The sequence below is a fragment of the Scomber scombrus genome, chromosome 19 (genome assembly GCF_963691925.1).
Source record: "Scomber scombrus chromosome 19, fScoSco1.1, whole genome shotgun sequence".
NCBI lineage: Eukaryota > Metazoa > Chordata > Actinopteri > Scombriformes > Scombridae > Scomber > Scomber scombrus.
The window spans coordinates 16,627,197-16,649,980 of NC_084988.1; the positions used below are offsets into that span (position 1 = coordinate 16,627,197).

At 41.1% G+C, this 22,784-nt stretch overlaps 3 protein-coding genes across 3 annotated transcripts in view; all 3 read right to left on the bottom strand.

Annotated features, from left to right (window-relative positions):
• Positions 1–12,081, bottom strand: part of LOC134000655 (signal-induced proliferation-associated 1-like protein 1) — a 35,906-nt gene extending 23,825 nt beyond the window's left edge. The window contains exon 1 of the mRNA XM_062440071.1: positions 11,840–12,081. The gene's annotated coding sequence lies outside the window, so the exon portion shown is untranslated. The remainder of the gene's footprint in view (positions 1–11,839) is intronic.
• A 3,297-nt stretch (positions 12,082–15,378) lies between these two features.
• Positions 15,379–17,053, bottom strand: gpx2 (glutathione peroxidase 2). The gene is made up of 2 exons (XM_062439933.1): positions 16,695–17,053; positions 15,379–15,732 (listed from the first exon to the last, which is right to left on the bottom strand). The coding sequence occupies exons 1-2, from the start codon at positions 16,914–16,916 to the stop codon at positions 15,379–15,381; spliced, it is 576 nt and encodes a 191-aa protein (XP_062295917.1). The 5' UTR covers positions 16,917–17,053.
• A 1,286-nt stretch (positions 17,054–18,339) lies between these two features.
• On the bottom strand, positions 18,340–22,536 carry LOC134000727 (ras-related protein Rab-15-like). Its single transcript, XM_062440192.1, has 7 exons — positions 22,413–22,536; positions 19,525–19,585; positions 19,349–19,409; positions 19,173–19,250; positions 18,888–18,977; positions 18,629–18,694; positions 18,340–18,498 (listed from the first exon to the last, which is right to left on the bottom strand). Exons 1-7 carry the CDS (start codon positions 22,534–22,536, stop codon positions 18,340–18,342), a joined length of 639 nt encoding a protein of 212 aa, XP_062296176.1.
• Between the last annotated feature and the right edge of the window lie 248 nt (positions 22,537–22,784).

Sequence of the window (22,784 nt, forward strand, 5' to 3'; positions counted from 1 at the left end):
GGATAAATAGACACTTGAAACACTCCGCATAGTTTATACAGTTAGCAATGGTAAACCCATTCCCTATTTCCAATGTCATTATCTGGGTGGGCCAGGAGTTTGACAATGACTTTGTCCTGCCCCTGGAGGGCCATTTACCTTTAAAAAAATCTAATTGCACTGCTAACAGCTTAGGTGGTCTGCTTGAACAGAGTAAAGAGGAATTAGTATTACTTATACACTTAACAGCTGACAATACTCTGTCAAAACAAAAGGTGAAAAAAAGTTTTTAATGGGTCTATATTCAATTGATTTAATGTGTGTAAGCCATCACAGACATTGTGCACAGTAATTTCACAACTTTATGGTCCATAAATACATTAATCTATTGAGACAAGCCTGAGTCGGTTTAGTGCCTCCCATATTAGACGTGGGGTTATAGATGACTTGTCTTTATTACTCGGATTTAAGCTTGTCAGCTTTTAAAAGTTGTGCATTATAAAGAGCAATGGAGAGGAAGGAGTGTGCTGCTGCCTGAAGAGGAATGTAAAAAATTCTAATGAGGTGGCTTCCTGGCTGCTGAACTGCAGCAGTTGGGAGCTGAGGTTTAAAAGTGGAAGTCTGCTCTAGGCTGCACTTTCCCTCTCTGTGCCCTCTCTGCCCGCCTCCAACCCTAAGACTCCATTAGAGACGGTGAGCTCCTGATGCACATGGACAGGTACACGCGCGCGCGCACGCACACACACACACACACACACACACACACACACACACACACACACACACACACACACACACACACACACACACACACACACACACACACACACACACACACACACACACACACACACACACACACACACACACACACACACACAGTATATGACAAAGGATAACCCTGAATAAAATCCACAAAATTCCAGAAAAACGAAAACAGCAAGGCACAGTCAATTTGGTTCATGAGAACAAACAAACCAAACTTCCTTTTCTCTCTGAAAACATCAAAGACAGAGATTTGCTGGTCCCAGTCAGCTTGTTGAGATGTTATTTCTGCAATACCTGTCTCAAACTAAGAATACATTGTCTTTGAAACCCCATGTTTGAAATGCAAGCTATGGTCATTCTGTAGCATTCAATCAAGGCTGACTAAAATCTATAAAGGATTCAATTTCTCGCTCCAACCCATCTTTTTTTTACAGTAACGACTTTATTCATAACCAGAATTTCATATCTGAAATATACAATAAAAAGCACGGTGCAGTGCATGCAAATAAACATGTTGGTCATGTTTTGCATTTAATGAAAAATTTACAACTTTCCATAACTACCACTGCAGAGACGTGGGTTCAACTCTGCAACGGTGCCGTCTTCTTTGTTGGGCACAAAATTATACAGAGTGGGCAATGTTTGCAGGTGGGAAGCCAGTGAGGGATCATACTGTGCTTGTTGCCTAACAGTAAATACTGGCTGTGACTTGTAGCCCTCTCAACCATTAACTCTGCTTGTCTCATTCTTTGAGGTGATGAGGAAATGATATATATCGTAAACTTTACATCTGAGGTCATGTGCCAAATTTTACCTCTGCTACAAACATTGCCACACCCATATTTAATGAACTGAAAGTTGACAACTCTGTTTAATAAATATATTGAAATAAGTTTGACTTCTAGGTTAGAAGTACTATGTGTGGAAATGTAGTTACAGACACTGGTCTTTTGGTCCACTGGTAATTTATCTGTTCCAGCAGTCTGGCATATGAGTGATACACAGGTTCGTTGGTTAGAAACAAACACAAGGTTTGTGTGTCCAAGTGGCACTACACTGATAGAGCACAATAAAGATAATTGCAGTAACCCTTTGTATGAGCGGTTGCATTGTGCCAAAAGCTGATAATAAAGCCCAAAGTTCACCCAGTCAGCCACCACTCCAACAAGTACTCACCTGTATTTGATAAATACAGTCACAGTGTTATCATTTCATTTGGGCTATTGCTAATATGTATGAACATGAAGAACTTGAGAATCGCCTGTAGAATCATACATTTAAATTATATTTACTTAAAATACATTATTTATATTTAAAGTAAATTGTAATATGCCCTTAATTTGCTACTTCGTTAAAAATAGCTGAAACCACATGTTCTCTGGGCAACTGCGGCCCATGGATGCAGAGCTGTGTTTATTAAATACAAATAAACATCCCCCAAGCTAATGTTTATAATTTTGTTTATGTCTATTACTGGTTATAAATGTACCTGAACATGGGCTTCTTTAAGGGGGCTTTGCTACTCTTTAGTTAATTCAGAGAAATCAGTGCCTCTGGCTGCTTGGAGTTCCAACACATCAGGAAAATTTGCCTACTGCGCTTCACTGAGAAAGCCAGCATACTCATATATCAGTTGGCACAACTATCGCAGGAACTTCAAAAAAACACTAAGACATTTAATATGACAATCCCACCTCAATGTTTCTCCACAGAGAAAACACATACTGACAACCATTTCCGCACATGCACTCTGCCAAATAGCTTACCTTTTCCCAACAACCTATTGCATTATTTCCTCCTGGTGAACAAAAATGTGATTTATGTGGGGATTTTATGTGGGGATTTTTCCCCCCTGGGACATACTGAGAGAGAAAGCTTTGGCTTTCAAAATCCCAATACCACAGGTTTAGTTAAATCTTTTCAGTTCTATCACTATTAGTGTGATTGGCTACCCCCTGGCTCTTGGAAAGTCTTTCACCTACTGTTTCTACTAACAGCCCCTATAGGGTGTGAGGTGACTCCAAACTTGGCAGTCATGCATTTCAATGTATCAGAAGTATGCTTATTGCTATACATTTGAATATTTCCGCTTGTTACATTCTACTAAAATCTACTAAATTGTTCCTCACTTATCTAGGTTAACCCTGATGCCACAGAAGTATTTCCCACCAGTGTGCATTGTCAAACAAGGAGATGTGGGCTGGGATACAGAGAGAGGTGTTAATAGGGGCACTCTGTTCTCATATCCCCCTCTTAATATCTGATAAGCAGTGAACCTGTTTGTTAACAAACAAATACACCCTGCTCAGCATGGGGCCAGCACACGCCTCTGTGTGCTCAAATGTGTGTTGGGATGAAGCAGTTTCCATCAGTGAAGGATTAAAATAGACAGGATGCGAGAGTAGCAGCAGTATAATTAACAGTTGATGCAAGGAGGAGGGCTGAGTGAATGGTTTGTGTGTTTGCCGCCTATAATTCAGACTCTCCACGTGCCAGAAGACGGGGGATGGGGTTCAGCCAGGGGGGGGGGGGGGGGGGGGCAAACACTTCGAAGCCTGCTATTACTTCATTCCCAGATCACAGCTACTCATGAACAAAACGACTCAAGAGTCACAGCAGCCGCAGCCCACATAGCTGCTCACTTATGTATCTAGCATGTGCAGATTCATTTTGACTGCTCCACTGGATCCATGTCACATAACCGCCGGTAGCAAAAGAGTTGTAGAGCTGTAGGAAAGTTTGAACAGGGATAAACAGAGTGGCTCATCAGCCATCAATCAAAATGTCAATTACGTCATGGTATTTTGATTGTGGGGAGTCTGGTTCCAGACAGGAGATGGTTCAAAGTGTGGTGTGCGCTGATGTCCGCCCGAGGCTGGGAGCATCCACTGGTATCACACACTGCATGCCAGAGCACCATGCTGTGTGCATGTGTGTGCCCATCAGTGAGTATTGGTCACTTGCCCATTGCCAGTGCTAGCTGGGCCCAGGCCAATACATCTGTTTACTCCCGTTGCCTATGGCTACCAACATGCACATGCCTGGAGACAACAAGCATGCATGACACATGAAAATCTTTATTGGAATGCTGATCACGTGGCCCCATTATTCCTATTGGAAACAGGCTAATCAATGTTAGCCCCATTCCTCTGAGAGCACAGGGCTCTTGAGGATGATAATGTTGGTCACTTGATTTGATCAAACTACTTTGGTCCGGTGGAGGGAGTAGCATATTCTGAATGGACCATTCTTGGATTTCACAGAGCGTTGGGTCAGTGAGATTCCAGGTCTGAATTGTACAGAGGTTATTTTGCGAGATCATGTGAGAATCCATCCTTCCAGTTTAAAGATAAGCATTTATGGCTCCAATAACTGTCCTCTGATGAACTACTGGCAGCTATGGACATGGTTTAGGTATGACAACAGTGATTAGTAACTGTTTATTCATAAACAAAAATGTCAGCTCCTAAAGGAGTTAGCATAGACACTGTTATGGCATCAGTTATATCAGAACTGGAGAGTGTTTATATAACTACAAAGTAGCTACATTGACTAGCTTGCCAACTTTCAAAGTTCCTCAGACTGCAGCTTGTTGTTGTGTTTCCTCCTCTTTGCTCTTGAAGTCAGACATTATAAATGGTGATAGATACTTCATCCAATCATCTGCCAAGTATTTTTTGAAAGTGCCTGCCCTTTTCCAAACTGTTTCCAAGGACGACTTCTCAGAGAATTCTGTGTAACAATCTAGCACATCAGGTTAGCATCGGGGGGCTTGGACCCACAGGCTGTATATAAAGATGGATTTAGCAAGATGACCCATTAGTTTAAACTGGAGCTTGTTTTAATGGCAGACAGCAAAGCCTACAAGAATTCTTTAAATCTTATTAACAAAGCAATAACTGAATGTAGCAATTAAAGAAAGAATGATTAGTTGAAAAAATGCATTGACTTAACATTTCTAGAGAGAAGTTGACACTTTTTGAGTGGGAGTCATTTGGAGCCTGGGATTTTTTGGAGCCAAGATCTAGTTATTCTAGGTATTGCACTCTGCTTTGGCTTCAGCCTCATGCGGTGGTAGTTACTACTTACATGAAGCCTATTACTCTCAAGTCTAGTTTTAATCCTGATCACTATTTTTCTAACCAAACCAAAAGTGAATGAGACTGTTTATGAACATAAATAAGTGAATGAGACTGTTCACGTGAGTAAATAGGTGTGTGTAGTAAGTCTGTGTTTGGTATGAGGACAGGTTCATGGTGAGAGCAGTTAGGTCTCAGTGTAAAGTACAACTGTGTATGAGCAGCAAGGTCAGTCGACAGTAGCCTGACAGATTCTCACAGTGGCAGTGTCAATATAACAGATGCCTGCAATTTTTGGAAGCCATCCACTGACTGTCCTCTAACATCCTTGCTGCGTGATTACACAGGTAGCAAACAAGCCAAATCACAGAGAATCATGAAGTTAGAATCCTGCTTAGACCGAACCTACCACAATTGAAGTACATTTCTATTTTTGCCGAAACAGAAAGTTCTCATGCAAAAAATCATATGTGCCAAAGCAACAACCACACTCTATTTGTAGCTAAAACACAGACACATAAGGTGAATGGTCAGACCAGATAACAGCCTAATAGGAAAAAAGAATGAAAACATTGGCAGCACCAGAGAAATACATTTCTGTCTCTCTGTCTCTCTCTTTTGAATTCCACAGTTATGGGATTGTATTCAATTGTGTTGCTGAAATCCTATTTTAAGAATGGCATACTGTGGGAATGACATGGTAGTTTGTTCTGCTCATTTTTTCTGGATCTGTCTGGACAGGTTTGTGGCAAGGTGATGTTGTGGGAGAGGAGCAGCTGTGATGGTTTGATTAGGCAGTTGGTGAAAGGCCAGGACCCTGCTGAGCAAACATGAGAAACATGAGCTTCACTGCAGTACCAGCAGCACTGACCAGACTATTCAAAAAGGCCTCCAGAGAGTGCAATCAAATCTATCATAAGATGCTCTCCACATCCTCTGGAGTTCATTTTCATCAGTCAAACTGATCTGACAATCGATCAACAGCTGCCTGGGCAACAAATTCACCTGTGGAGCAATCAGGGTAAAGCACAATAGCTAATTTGATTACACTGATGAATAATGGCAGCCATAATGGGATGCATTTGGAGTCCTTGTACAGCTGGTACGAGGATTTCCCCATTGACTAACGCATGTGACAGAGGAGCATGAGAGTGCTGCTAGGAAACAATAGGACCCTTAGCTGAGAGAGCAGCAATAAAAAGGAAAACACAGCCAGCCACCATAGAAGGCCAGAGTCAAGGTGAAAGCCTGATTAATATCCTCTCACACTGGCCAAATAGCTGCTCTGCTGCCACCAGACATTAAATGTGTGCCTTGTGCACTAGATTAACTCCTTTTGTAATTAACCCTTTTATATGCTTGCATAGATGGAGGCAGAAAAACAAGGAAAAGGATCTTGCCAGGTTAGCATTTTAACAAGTTAACACCATGGGCTGCAGTGCTCAGGACAAGGGAAAGCTTCAGCATGAGTTGACATTAGGACCAGCACAGAGCAAGGGAGGGGGTTGGCGTAAAGGAAGGGCTTATTATCCTTGCAGAAAACCTCAGGGGGATTCTCTGCCCTGACTCTGGAGAAGTCGGCTTGACTGTGTTGTCCCTTACAGCACTGAGAGCAGCCTAATTCTCCAACTGAGGACTCAGTGGAAAGCTCAGGTGTGCCTCAGTAATCAGCATTATTCGTCAGAAATGGCAAGCAGACTGTAAATGTACTGTTTTGTATGTGGAAAGGCTTGATGAGGACACAAAATCCACAACAACAGTGTGGCAGAGTTATACACAAAAAAACATTTCCAGTCATTGATTTTGGTACGTGTCCAGTGCATGGCCCAGTGCACTTCCAGTCCAATTATAAGCAGTCAGGCTGCAGAGTTAATCAATTCATACAGAGTCATTTGGACAGCGATAAGTCAGTTAGTGTTGCATAACTGTGGTGCCCTGCTAAATAACAGCCTGTGCCAGAAATCACAGTGCAAACCTGCACAGCTGCTGGCTTGCACTGCACTGCACTTACTGGCACATTCCAGCCAGATCTGCTACTGCGGTTTATCGAGCTCCCATGCCAGTTCCACACAAGCCACATGTCATTTTAGGTTGCAACCCAGGGTGCAGTGTTTTCAATATTCTTGCTTCCAATAAACACCAAAAAAAAAAACCACTAAAGCTGAAATATGTGCACAGCAAAAGCTGAGTAAATTAACATCTGCTTTATTAATCAGACGACATCAGACACTTGTCCCAGTAAATTCTTCTGCTTGAGTCTTAGTTCATGGATGCAGAGTGAAGCAGAATGCAATTAACACGCTACCCATCCAACCCTCCTTTTTATCCCCCCCGGCTGATAATAATCAGGACTTTGATTCCCCATAAGTCACAGAGGAGGAAAACAAGTTTTGACATTAGCTCTTTGAGGGCCCCCTATAATCTGCATCTTCTGGAGTGTTTTTCTAACTTGTTTGGGGTATTTCAATACATGATTTAGGTTTTCAGAGTCTGCTGAAAATGAACCAAAAGCTGAACATCTAGGACATAAACAGGTTCTAGTAACAAACAGCCAGTGGCGACTTCCACCTCATCAGCATTCAGGGCAAGTATGAGTACCACATCAACACAAACATGGAAACAACACCCCCTTACCTCCTCATACTAGTAATGACAGCTAAGCACCTGTTTTGTAGAGAGACACAGAAACAATACAATACACACTTTCAGCAATTTAACACTGAAAGAGAGAGTTGAAAAAAATGGTAAGAAAGCTTCATCTCAAATATTCATTTACTGCACGCTTTCATTAAGCACATGCCTAACTTCACATTTACAGGCCAGCTTTCAGTTTCAGCTGTGACTCTTGTGTAGCAAATCTGTAGGCAGGGTATCCAGGAATACATCAATGAAATACACAGGAAACAGGCAGCCAGAGAGGAAAGGCTGGGAAAGCAGCCATGTTTGTTATTAGCCTGCCCTATCTGCCCTTTGCACCTGGAACAACACAGCTACAGACTATAGCCAAATTCATCAGACAGAACTGTTATACGCTGTATAGCTTAATTACTGTAACATCCATGTTGAGTTATTTCTGCCTTTTACGATCTGGGCTGAGTTAATAACACAGAATTACATTAACAGTCCCTGCACACACTTCACTCAGTCCACCTGAAACTTATATTTGTTTAAAAAGTCATCGGAACCTAGAAAAAGAAGCCTTTGGTTTACAGTGGACTCATTCTTCCCTTTCAGCTTTACCGAGAGCAGAGCAGGAACTGCAGGGTGGAAATGGATTCCCTGGTTCCAAAGCAAAGGATGTGGAATTTTGGAGCAATATGAGGAAAGGATTTGTCAAGTTTCAGCACAGGAAACAATGCACAACACAAACTTCAGCATGAATCCTGCCTATTTTTAAAAACTTACAGCACTTTTTGCTTAGGTGGCACTCCTAGACTGGTGTCTTTATGCTCAGGAGAAGTCTCACTCATTGTACTGTTGTGCCTGCATTCCTGTTTTACTACACATCACATGCTAAAAGCTGCTCCTGAAAATAACGAAAACAGTTGTAAGCATGAGCAGGAATGAAGACAAGCTTAACAGACCTGTCTACGCATCGAGATCTGTTTTGAGCTCAGCCATGACCAAGCCCTCACGCATTCCTGCCTCCTTCTCAGATTTCTGTCCACAGGAGGGACAACAGCGAAACCTCTGTGGTTTTTGTATGTGGAATTATTTTTCCACTGCTGCCCACATAGGCTCTGCATGGGGCACAGGCCTGCAACTCTGCCTGATGTTTTGATTCCTCTCAGAGCCGAGTTCTGTAATCTGTTCCAGAGAGAGCGCACAAGCCAAACAGAGAGACAGTGTAGCAGACATGTCGAGACAATAACGAGCACGTCATCGCTGTGTGGCAGTGGATAGCCTGCAGCAACACATCATCTTCGCAATCCCAGATTTCATTATGGAAAGTTTTTTCTCCTTGTCTCACTTTAAATTCTTTTAACTAAGAGGTTGTTTGTCGAAGTGTTGTTTTTTTTCCCCCCTTCTCCATCTTCCGATCTCTGCCCCATGTCATACTATTTTCGGCACGATGAGGTTTGATGGGAGCAGAAAAGGGGAATTACACAGTGTCTGATCTCTGCATGACTGTGGGTTTTGGTTTAGGGTTGAGAGTTGGGAGCAGGATGACAGAAATCAGTCACATAGAGGTTGCTTCAGTTCATGAGCGTATAAGTAACAGACCACCGAACAGAGGCCCAACTGTCAATCAGTTGAGGGCCCAGATTGGAGCCAATAGCAACACATTGCACCTGCCCCGCTACTGAACTCCCAATGCGAATGAGCTCCACCAAATCTCTTGCACAGATAATTACAGTGTCTGAACTGCATTTTTCCGAGGTCAAACCTCCCAAAACTTTGTGGCAGGTGGGGCGGGACAGAGGGGAATTTTTCTTTGTCTGCACGCATTTACTCTGTGACAGTGCACTGAAAGGGATTACATCATCACTATTGTAGTTTCAGAGCCTACTGCTTTCCTCCATTGGCTGGCATACAGTGGATCGTCCGATCCAGACAAAAAGACTGAGCATTACAACAGTTGAGCAAGCAGGAAACGGCGACCCATAGTCACACCTCATTACAGTCAAACTCATCAACCCCCTTGGTCACCAGCAAAAAGACACTCGCACTGAAAACAACTGGAGGCCGTATCATCATCGAGTCATTTGACTTCTGACTATGGGATGACTAATACCAGTCAGACACTGTCAGTCATGTTCACACTGACAGAGCTTCTCTTTTTTTTTAAAAAAAACTGATATAGGTCAACATGAGACTCATTTTGGTCTATGTCGTAGAAAGAATAAGCAAAAAGAAAGCAGCCTTGTAGTTGACATTGGCCATGTTGGTACACCAGATCATCCAGGGTCATGTCTCAAGGTCTGTTTAGTTTGTCGTCCAGCTTGAAAAAGTGGCACAGACTTGGGCCCAGATTGAAGACCACATACCAATTTTGTAACCTTAAAAGTTTGCAGAAAACATTAGTCTAGTGAATACTGAATGTAAACATTGGGATCATTAAATCAATAAAGAATCTCACACTTTGAACTTGAGAATTAATAACAACAACAATCTCATTATTCATTACATAATGTAAACAGTTAATTTAAGCATTTCATGATGGCCACTTAGCATAATTGCACACCACACATTCCAGACAAATTATAAAGCAGCACAATGCTCCTCTTGTTGTTGCCTTTTATCTTTGCCCAAGCTATTCCCTGCCAGCCAATACGCAGGAGACAAAAGAAACATACGCTTAACTTAGCAACAGGAAGCATCATCCCTCTGTGAATGTGTGGGCACGCTACGAAGACAATACTACAAATGAAGCACAATAACAATTGTTGTTGTTATGCGAGAAGCGTGAAGCGAAACAGTGAAAATAGAAACACTGTCCTTCAGTAATAGAACAGGAGGAAACACGAGAAGCGATGGCTCTTCTGTCAAGGAACAGACATGTTTAAAGTTTGTATTGCAGGTGCATTTTTGATGATAATGGCAAAAACTGAAGAAAAAAAATCATCTTAAGACTCATCCTGTCAACACGCTATGGCTGTAAAGTAGTGTCATGTCCCCAAATGAGCTGTTAGTCTCACACAGTTCTGTCTCATCTTAACCTTGAGTGGTATTTTAGTCAGCAGCATAAAACACAGACTTGTTGTCCCATCGTGGCTGATTAAAATAAAGCAAACACGCTTTTCCCATTAGTAATATAAAGCTGCTGCATTTGCATTAGATTAAGCCCTATAAGAAATCCCACTATAAAGAGCAAGAAGCAGTCATGTGTGAATAATAGCTATGATTTGAAACAAGAAAAACGGGACAAAGCTAAGATTAGACTCACCAGTAAAGATGGCAGTGAGGCTGGATGATAAGTCATACTCACCACAAGTCAGCTAAGCCTATAAAGAATGCCAACAATCCTTGATCCATGCCCAAAGCTAAACTCCAAAGCTTCCCCCTTTTTTTTCACCTGACTCATGTCAAGTTACACAACTCCAAGACACTATGACTTGGCTGGAGGCGAGCCACTGGGTTTAATTACCTTCCTGCATAGCTGTGACTGGTGTGTTGCAGCTGATATTTGTAAATAAGCTCCTATTGAACACAATATGACAGAACTTGGTTCTGCTATCTAAACAAACATCTGTTTGCCTGGTAGCTGTGCATTGCCAGATCATTCCTATACTGTGAGGCAGCAACCACTGTGATGATCTGGATTATTTTTCAGTTTCATAACAGTCTCGCTGCTCATTTTGTGCTGTTTTTGTGCATGTACAAAAATAAATCAAGAAACCAGCAAAAGCATGGTCTGATTGGGTATTTTTCTGATCAAAATGCACCATTCAATACTTAATGGACACCAGAATTAAGCATTGCATATTGATTAGGCTGTACTCTCCATTCACTATTCAATCACTTTGGCCTAATCTGATCAACCAGGTGATAAACCAGGCAGGCACTGCTTGGTTTACAGTGTGAACCAAGCACAGCTGTCAGGGCCAGGCAGATGTGGCACAGGGAAATCACCTGGAGCCTGAGACCACCAATCCTGTGAGGTACTGCATGCTAAATCAAATACAAGACAGATTTTTCGGGTGGTGACAGTTGCACAGGGAGACATATATCCATACATCCTGTGTGAGGTAGTGCACACGATGCCACCTGTGAATCGTCTCCCTGAAGCAATGCTGGGAACAATGCCCTTGACATGCAACGACGCAGCGGATACACTGCCAACAGGCTACATGTTGACAGCCCTGGTGATAGAAACGCTTCTTACCGAAATTCACTTCGTCTACCAACTAGCCCTATTTAATAATAAAACAAAACACTGGCACTGGTTACACACTGGCTCCCCACTGCAGCTCACACAGCACAAAGATCTGCTTTGTCCCTGTCACACAGCCGACAGATGTTGTACCACGAACAACACCCCACACATAACCACCACCACGCTCCCGACTCACCTTTTCTGCTTTTCCACCTCAAGCGTTGTGGATGTCACACAATACGCGGCGGTTTTTCCTCCTTTTGTTCAACTCGTAACAAGGTCCCACAAGTCCGAAACACAAACTGCGCAGCGCTCTTCTTCGCCTTTGCGGGAAAACGTGTTGGCTCCTTGTCTGAACCGAAAATGTCCTGGTGTCTCGCTCTCAAAGACAACTTGGAAGTTTGATACAAAGTTAAGGGTTTGCCTCGCTGCGCTATGCAGCTGCTGGAGGGATGAGATCATTCAGGCAGCCTCCCCTCTCTCTGCCCCGGAGTCTCGCGAGAAAGCCTAGTGGAGAAAGCAAACGTTTCCGTGGCAACAGTGTTCACCTGTAGTGGGGAGATGGAGAGGAGGGAAAATGAAGAGCTCTCACTCTGCCGCTAAAAAAAGAGGTTTATAAAATACGCAAACTGTAGCCTACTCTGAATGTTTACTGACATCCACTGTATGTCCAGTTATATGCACTTAAATCTTAGCCCACGTACTGTGCTAGAAAGGAACATTTTGCGTTCGTGTCAAATGTGACTTAATTTACCACAAAATATAGCTGTTCAAGTATATTAAATAGTTTAACTCGAAGTAGGTCCATATACTGCAAATGTATTGCAAATGCCATGTCCTGTTCAAGTTGGAACATTTAGAACATCTATGGTCACAAGAGATTAGAATAAAATGAACTTTTAATTCATATTGTAAAATGTCATCAAAATTGTAATGTTAAATGTTGTTAGAGTAAAATACATGAAAGTCAAAAGTGTTGCCCAGAGTTGAAGTTATAATTTGTGTAACATATTACACAAATTAAGATGCGACAAGATAGTTGATTGTTTTATTTCATTTAATCGTTTTAATCAAGTGTACAATTGTTTTTACAGTGAGTCATCTCTCCTACATCAAGGATCTTTGGGGGTATTTTTCTGCAAGCTGTGTGTGAAGGGAAATTGTGCAGAGGGCAGGGGAGGCCCCTGGTATTCCTCCTCCAATGTTTGTTGAATGTATAAGCAGCATTAGTTACCTGACGATAAAGCACAAACCAGTCAGCCTGTGAGAGATATCTATCAAATGCCCTCAGGCATCATGAAACCACAAACATTTGCTGGCTTTTGATGTCTACATCTGAAAGCTCCTCATTGATTACAGCTAATACAGTCCTCGCCCACAAACTCACAAACAAACTACACAACCTTGGCCTGAACTCCACACTCTGTGACTGGCTGTTAAATATCCTCACTGGCAGACTACAATCTGTCTGAATTGGAAATCTAACCACACATACTGTGAGGCTAGGCACCCCACAAGGATGTGTCCTCGGTCACATGCTCTACACACTATTCCCCTACAACTGTATTGCCTCACAGAAGGACAATGCCATCCTGAAATTTGCTGACAACACCACAGTCACAGTGGTCTGATCACTGGGAGTGATGGAATGGCATAAAGGACAGAGGTGGCAAGTCTGGTGACATGGTGTGACAACGACAGCATATCTCTCAGTGCAGATAAGACCAAGGAGATGATAGTGGACTTGAGGAAAGAGGAGACCCCACCAACCTCTGACAGTCTATGAGTCAGGTACAGAGGGGTCAGCAGCTTTATATTCGTGGGTGTCCACATCAATTATGACCTCATCTTAACATGAAACATCACCCAGCTGGTCCAGAAAGCACAACAGTGGCTACACTTTCTAAGGAGACTCGGAAATTCGGCATGTTACTGAGGATTTCCAGCAGCGTCTACAGTTGTATCACAGAAAGCATCCTGACCAGCTGCGTCACTGAGTGGTATGGGGACTGCACCACCACTGGTCCGCAAACACCTGCAGAGAGTGGTAAAGACTGCTGAGAAGATTGTCAGGGTGCACTTACCATCTCTGCAGGATATCTATCACTGGAGAGTCCACAAAGCCTGCAGCATCATCAAAGACTCCACCTACCCTCAAAACAGGTTTTCACACCTATGCCTTCTGACAGGAGGTACAGAAGTGTGAATTGCAGGACCTCTGAGCTGAGGGACAGTTTTTATGCTCAGACTGATGAACGGATCCAATCCACTGCATTAAAATCCACATTTAGACCCCACACACACAGATATTCACCAACTGTCTGTATAAACACATATATACTACTCTGTGTATTGTGTATTGTACATAGTGTTCTTCAGATATTTTCTTTTCTTTTTTTCTCTCCTGACATTGTATTATTTGTTTTCTTTATTTTTATATTCTTCATTTATGTGCCTCATATTTCTTTGATAAACAGCATTCAGAGTGGAAGGCAATTGAAGAATGTAATTGTACAGTGAATCTTGTTTAGCTGTGCATATGACAATAAAAGCTTTGACTTGATTTAAATATGATATGCAAAGAGCGTGAGGCAGACTACATCCATCACAGCTGCCTCATGCAAAGTGGGAACACCCCTGTCCAATGTCAGGTGACTGCATGTTTTCACTGCTGTCACAAATGTCCCTCCAGCAACCTGCCAAAGACATGAGGGCACTGCCCAGCCTGTGTAGCCTGTGGCTCTGACACCATTAGCTGGTGTGGATGAGAGCGGATGTGCAGAAATCCATTGCTAATCTGCAGACCTTGCACACAATGCATACTGTGCACAGAAAGCTAAAGCTGGATGAGACCTCATTACACAGTGGGAAGGTAGAAGATCTCCTAGATGCATGATGTAGGACTTGACTTTAGGTGTCACCATGGTTGTAAAGCACTGACTGCAGGCGTATCAGCTGGTAGAAGCAGCTCTTACTTGGAAATGCAGATCTAGTGAATTATGTGGAGAAAGAAGATCTCCACAAAGACTGAATGAATCAGCAGATCAGAGGATGCATAATGCAAGAGTTATTTTAGATAGTGTATTAGTGACAACTTGCATCACAATACCACATCCATCCCACTGTATTTCAAGTCTCATCACTTTTATTAGGGCTGTTTCAGACATGACAACACCTATTTTGATCAAATTTGCATCATAGGCAGACATTTTTAAGATGCTGTACATTATATAATCATCCGATTCAAAAACGATACATAAATGAGAGAAAAGGTGTTTTTTTAGGTTTTTATTCCTGTGCAAACATTTTGTGAGTGTGTGCTGTGAATGTTAATTCATAAAAGCATGACAGAATTTATCTGTATGTATAATCAAGTTAGTAGCGACATCTGCTGGTCAGGCTGGTATAGGACAAGAAAGAGGACATGCAAACATACTGTAAATACCGTTTTTCAAGTGATTTCAAGTATACTCTCATCTGTTCAAACTGGGTACTACTATACTGTATAGTTTGCTGTTGTGGAGTGTTATCTTTGTCCATTGACATAAGTTTAAAAGTGTGAAACATATACTGAATTTATTCATCCACTACCTTTAAACACTTACAGGATCTCAGGTAATATTCCCACATAGTTTCAGAATATCACCCTCATTTAATAAGGCTTAAAAGTGTGGAGGACAGCATATCAGTTTTGACTATTATGGATGAGAAGTCATTAAGAGGTGGAGGCTATTCTTAGGTCTTAGTTAATCTTAACAGTCTTTGAATGTCAGGCTCTATGTCAATGGTGGGGAACATTTTGCTGTATCTTTTAAAGGGCTCTCCCTCTGGCCCAATGAGAAACTTCTCAAAGTTCCAAGAGATGTCTGTCCTGCTGATGGGACTCCACACCAGAAATTTGGGGTCCTGCATGAAGGAAGTGGGGTTGTCATCAGGATAGGGGAGTTTGTCTTTCAGATAGGCAAAGACTGGATGCGTGTTCGTTCCGTTGACATCACACTTCTCAAAGATGGTAAAGTTGGGCTGAAACCCGCCGCCTGGACGCACATGCTGCAGTAAATTCAGAATCTCGCCATTGGTGCAGTTTTCCTGAAAAACACAAGGATTCACTGTCTGAATGACATTAATCATATTTGTTCAAACTGATAAAGACTCCACTGCAACATTTTAAAGGCTTAAAAGCTAAGAGTTTGCCTCTCATTTTGGCTTCAACAGGAATTTGAGTTTATTATACAGTGTGTGTGTGTGTGTGTGTGTGTGTGTGTGTGCTGTTCTCTCATTGGGGACAGCTTTTACAATTGGGGAGCCGTGTCCCCTGTTCGGAAAAGCTGATTATTGCGTCAGTGGTCAAGGTCAGGCTACGGGTTGGGGTAAGTCTCTGGGAAATTAATATAAGTCCGTACAGCGTCCTTAAAAGTGACCTACAGGACAGTGTGTGTGTGTGTGTGTGTGTGTGTGTGTGTGTGTGTGTGTGTGTTTGTGTACACCTCCTCCTTTATGAGGACAAAAAGCCTCTTTAATGTAAATTATTCATTTAAAGGTGAAGACTTGGTATAAAGTTGATGTTAGTTTAAGGTTATATTAAGGTTAGGATAAGTCTCTTGCAAATAAATGTTAAGTAAATGTAATGCCATCTGTAGTGATGGAAACACAACTGATTGTGTGTCTGAATGTGGTTTGGTTTGATGTATTCTTGAATGTATTCTTTGGTGGGATGGAAAGTGAACCTTTGTATGTTTCCCCCTCAGATGCATGGTGAGTGTGTCTATTTGATGCTGTTTTATCATAATGTACGAAATGTAAGAAAGAGAAATGTAAACTGCAGGTAGCTGAATTTGAGCAATTTTTTCTAATGACAGCTGTACACATTTTTATTGTACTTGCTCTTGAATGTCTTGAAAGTCTTTTCTGTAGGCTATAGAACTCAATACTTTTAATTAAAAATGTCCTTTCAAAATGTAAAAAAAAGAAGAGATTTCAGGCCCCTATCAAGACAAGATATTACAGTGTCACATTTTGATTGCCTCAGACTACCATGTTGCTCCACTGACCTGATATCCAAACTGGTTACAGGGAAAACCCAGGACCACCAGCCGATGGGGGTACTTGCTCTGAAGCTGGTTGAGCTGGCTGAAGTCCCCGGTGGTGGTGCCTCAGAGCGAAGCCACATTCTCTATCAGGACCACCCGTCCCCTGAACACGTTGAAGTCCACAGAGTCTCCCTCCAGCGTGGTGGCTCTCAGATCATAGAAGGTCTTGGCGATGAACGTCATCTTGACTCCTGTGCTTCCACACTGGGGGCAGACTGGATCTCATCGTGTGACAGTATCCAACTGCTAGTCACATGACTCACTTAGGGCAGAAAGCTGCCTTTCATGGGTATCAGATGGCTCTGCAGGAAACTGATCTACACCAGACACATTATACTCTTTCACATCATGTTTGAGATAGATTAATGAAACTGATTGTAGAACCACAATAGTTGTTTTTGGTGGTTTACAATGACATGTGTTTTAACCTATTCAGGGCAAGACGAGTGTTTAAATTTCTTTTAAACCAAATGTTATGTGTTGTTAATTTTAAAATTATATTATCTTCAACATGTATTTGAGTGCACATGCTAGTGTCAATAAGTATTCACTGGAGAAAACAGCATGGTTTCTAACATGTATTCTACATTATGGTTCCTCTATGAAGTATCCGTTTTCCTAAGTCATCAAAAATTGAACATGTGATCACCTGTCTTTTGCAGCACCTGATGAAAAATGAATGAATCCATTACCTTACTCAGTGGACCTAACTTCACACTCAAGTCTAATTCAGTGACTCAGCAGTTAATTATCTTTAAATATGAATCCATTTATTGACCTCAAAAACATTACACATTACTAGAATTTTTTTGCAACGTCATTGAGTTTCAAGCATTGCTAAAAACACAATGGATGTGGCACCTCAACCAAAAAAAAAAAAGCAGGTGTAACACTGCTTATAAATTCAAAACCCACAGTAGGCAATGACAGTCACATTTATAAAACGAACTGTATATTCATTCAGGATGGTGAATAAACATGTACTGCATTCAGACATATTATTGAACAAGGCACAACACTGTCTCCTTTGAGGAAAAAACTTGATGAATCCAGTCCTGCTTGGCTTGAGTTTCTAGGTGTAAATAAATCAACTTCATCCTCCTTAGATACCTTGTTGTAGCCTTTATACTTTTCTCACCTTAATAAACAGACTTATTGATGGGAGTCCATAAACTCCACTAAATGTAAATGTGTCCATGTGTAGGCTACAAATCAAATAAGCAACAGGAAAGAAAAAGTGATGGAAAACAGTAAATTAAACAGTAATTGATGAAGTAGCAGTGCAAAATTGTGTTCAAAGTTCAAAGAAAATGTTAAAAGTGTGTACACTGATAGTTTCACTGAAGCAAACATACAGAAATGCCTTTCAGAACTGCAGATATTCTCACTGCCAAAAATGTTCAGTGATCATGCCACAAAATTGTCCCTCTGCTGTTGGCTGGTGATAACTGCATTTATCTGCATGAAGCTTCCTGACTAACAAACAGTGAAACCAAATGAGCACCTTCATGGCCAACCGGTCACAGTATCTACAAAGAAAGTGGAGGAGGGCTGAAGACGTCACAGTGGGAAAAACATTGTAAACAATTAGCTGCGGCACTTCTTGCTAACATGCGCAGGTCTTCTGACTGTTCTCCTCATTATCTTGTCTGCCCTTCTCCTCCTCCAGTGTCACTTTATCCAGATAATCATCCAGAGAGCCCAACAAGTTGTCCACGTCTCTCTTGTGATCCTGCAGCACCAGTTCTGTCACATGGGTGAATGACTGGAGGAAGGAGGAAGTCAAAAGACAAATACGTGATGACAAAAGAATGTTGCAGGGAGATTTCAGCAATATTTATGCACACACATGCAAGAGACAGGCATTTTCATTGGAGATTCACAATGTGTCCTACCTCACAGATATTACTGCTGGACGAAGCACTGGTCTCAAAGAAGTCCATTCCATAGCGTCCTGCTAACTGCAAGATTCAGTTAGATATGGTTAGAAATAAAGTGAGTCAAAAGGTATTTCATAGCCTTAATAAGTTTTCACCCAGTAAAGATGGACAGTGGAACATTAGTAGATATAAGAATAGACATAGAAAACAAAAAATAAAGAAAATCACAATTAAAAAAAGTGATGTTCACACATGAAATAAGGTGAAATCAAACCTTGCTTCCTTCTGTTTTCGTCACCCGCCTCATGGGTTCCTCATCAGATTTGTTTCCTACTAAGATCCTCTGCACCTTGTCAGAGGCGTACTGCAAAACAACAACGCCAAAAAAAGATGAGACAGACAGCATGAAGATGAGAGACTTTATCATCTTGTCACTCACACAAAGCCACGGGGTGTACAGCAAGTATCCAAACTTCATTAAAGAAGTTATAAAAGATCCAAAGTCACTGTGAAGGACAACAAGTGCAAGGAAGGGAAATGAGAGTGTTTATTGGCTTACTTCTTCCACATCGCTGATCCACTTTGCTATGTGCAGAAACGATGGCTCATTTGTGATGTCGTAAACAAAGATGATACCCTGGATGAAAATCCACGAAAAAGGATTAATGATTTAATTTGACATAAACTCATGGAAAGGTAACTTGACGTTTGTGGCTGTTTATACGGAGGGATCACCTGTGCACGTCTGTAGTACTGCTTGGTAATGGTCTGATAACGTTCCTGACCAGCTGTGTCCCTTTCACAGAAGACATAACACACATCAGGAAAACAGAATCAAATAACATGTACGTAAGCATACTGTACATGTAATATAACTATATATAAAACGTTAAGAGTGTACTTTAACATACCATATCTGTACACGCACCTTGACTCCATCAATTTCTAGTGTTTTCATTTTAAAATCAACTCCTAAAAAAACATAAAAATACATTTTATTTCACAGACAGCAGAAAAAACATAGATGCAAACTCCTTTATGGATTTACTGGAATCACTTTAGCAACTGTGACGAAATTGGTGAAAAATCCTGATTTTGTGGTGTTTTGCATACAGGCTGTCTGTGTGTTTTTGAGTGTTTAATGAGTGTTGTTCAGAGATGCTGTTAGCCCTAATGAATAGTATCTCTGGCACTGCATAGTGTCAACTTTTAAATGATTGTGTCTCCACAAGAGGGGTGAGACTGATGTGAACTACAGTGGTGTTTTTGTTCTGCTAGGTAACAGGACAAGTGAGCTAAGAAATGGGACACAATAGATTTGGCTGCCAACAACCGGAATGCATCACTTAAAATCTCCTCATTGTGTTTTGCATTAAAGCAAAAGTGATATACTGCACTGTGCACTTACCTACATCAATTCTTGTTTGATTTTTATGCTGCTACCATAGTTCACAATCCACACTGAAAAATGTTAATGCTACATATTGTATATATTAGGTGCTTGTTATGTATATAGTATTCTACTTTGTAATGTTACTTATCTATACTGTACTATATTATATTATAGGGCTCCAACTAATTATTATTTAAATTATTGATTAATTGTGCAATTTTAGTTTGTCTCATGAATTGACATTGAATAGTGAGAATTCCTGTTATTTTTTCCCCATAGCTCAAAGAGATGCATTCAAATGTCCAACCGCCAGTCCAAAACATATTCAGTTATTTCACAAAGAAAAAGCTGATATCTTTATCAATAATGACTAAAATTATTAATCGATTATTCAAATAGCTCATGGTTAATATTCTGTCAATCGACTAAATCGCTTAATAACCTAATGGTTGCAGCTCTAGTGAAGTCCATGGTGACATCGTCAATTTGCTTGCTCTGCCTGACTAACAGTCAAAAACCCACCGATGTTAAATTTACTGTCACATACGACAAAGAAAAGCGACAAATCCTCAGAAGTGAAAAAGTGGAACTTGATCATGCTTGGCATTTCTGCTTGAAAAATGAATTCAGTTATTAATGGATGGGCAGCAGACATAGCAGACATTTTGACAAGTCAAAGTAGGAAAAGCACAGGTGTTACTAGTAATATAAACAATACCTCAGCTCTATTTAAGTGTCCCAATGAGCCATAACAGTGTGACAATGGCCCTCAAACTGTGGCAACTAAATGAAATTCAGCCATAATAATAGATCATTGTATTATTTACTTTGTATTGTTTTCTTTAAAAAAGGCCTATGATAAAAAATTGTTGCAGATGAACTTTCAATCAACTGATTTATCGAGCATTTTATCTCTGCTATGTTCTACTATATTTTATTATTCTGCTGTTGTACTTCGTTTTGCTGCTGAGACACTTCAAATTCCCTGAATGGGATAAATAAAGTTTATCTGTCGTTATTCTGTACTGAACAATGTGCCATCTGGATAATATATGTGAATATCTCCTAACAAACAGGTAAGTTGTTCTATCAAGCTTTAGCACTTTGTGGGTCAGATGACACATTAGGAGTTGGTCCTTTGATAATACTAGTGAATGACTCCATTGGCTAGATAATACATCCACATGAGTTGGATTTGAATTTTGGGCTTTGGTGAATCAAAAAAATTCAACTTCTGTGTATGCTGGTGTTCTCACAGTGTTCGTTGTAGCTGCTACTGGGTTTAGCCATAGATCATCACTGTAGTCTGCATCTACGATGTTTGCCTTAAAATGATTAAGATGATTCACAATTATCAATGAGTTGTGCAATGTAATGTATAGCTGACTTTAATTATCTCTAAAAGCTTGTTTAACACTTTGTCACTGACAGAAGCTTGCATAGTAAGATGTGCAGAGTATGCCTTGCTGGCTTTGCTTGTGTGTTTATGTAATTCGTGCAAAGCCGTGCATTTAACACGTCTGCTCAACCCGCACTGATGCCATTTTGTTTCCACGGCTCTCTGAAACATCCATAGGTTACTTATGTGCAGGTGTGCAGGGATGACTGAGGCTGTCCAATGTTAACCAATAACCTCAACATAAGGGATCTAAATGGAAGGAGACTTTTGTACCACTTTCTCAAATAGCTGAGTTTAATCCTGCGTAAAGCTTTCTCAGCCCACAGCCCTTCCAACAAGGAAGCAGATCCAGTCTCCGGCTTTCAGTTCACAAACATTTCACCCTGAATTAAACTCCACACTTCACTAAACACTTTCTGTGACAGTAACAACAAGCTTTATAGCCTGCCGTGACTCTTTTCTTTTGTTAATGTGAGAATAATGAATCTTTCGTTTTAAAAAAGCCCTAATACTTTCAATCTGAGTCATTAGTCAGGAAAAGAGTGCATATATCAGTCCACACATTACATTTTGTGCATTTAAGAGCAGGATAAAATATCTAACACTTAGCAGAGGAAAAAGCCTTTCCTGTGGACCTTCATGTCCATTGTTACTGTTAGTGATCAAGCTGCTTCTATCATTTTAGAGCAATTTGTCTTTATAAGAAATGATTCATATTTAAGCATATGATAAAGTATAAGTGTAGCTTTTTCTTAGTGCTGACACGTCTTTCTGTCAGTTTCAGAGCATTTATGGCCCGGGGCCAGTTTATACTAATCCCACAGACTAAGTAGGCCTGTTTTTGTACTTTGAAGTAAAGTGAATAATGACAGACAGTTAATTGTTTTGTTAATTACAGTTAAAGTCTCAGCGTCGACATTCATTCAGTAAAAAGTTGTCATTGATCTGGTTCAACCACATGATGCGAGTTTTGACACAAGCGTCACTGAACTTGTTTTATGGCTTACCGATGGTGGAAATATGTGACGGGTCAAACTCGCTCTCCGTGAACCTGCGCAGCATGCAAGTCTTTCCAACGCCGGAGTCTCCCAGCATTAGTAACCTGAACAAGAAGTCGTATTGTTTAGCCATGACGAAGTGTTAAAAAACATACGAGAGAAAGCATGACTCTGCCATGTAGCGTTTGGCTGATGTGCTCACTACCCTGCTGCTGTGTGCTGCCTTCACGGCTCCTCGGAATCTCCTGCTTCAGGGTTCAAACGGCTCTGAAGCCACCGCAATGTGGATAATTGTTGGTGAAGAGTGTAGCCTAAATTGCTTTTCATAGTGGAATATATTATGCTTCGGTGACAAATGTTCACAAGAAGAATAGAAAAGAC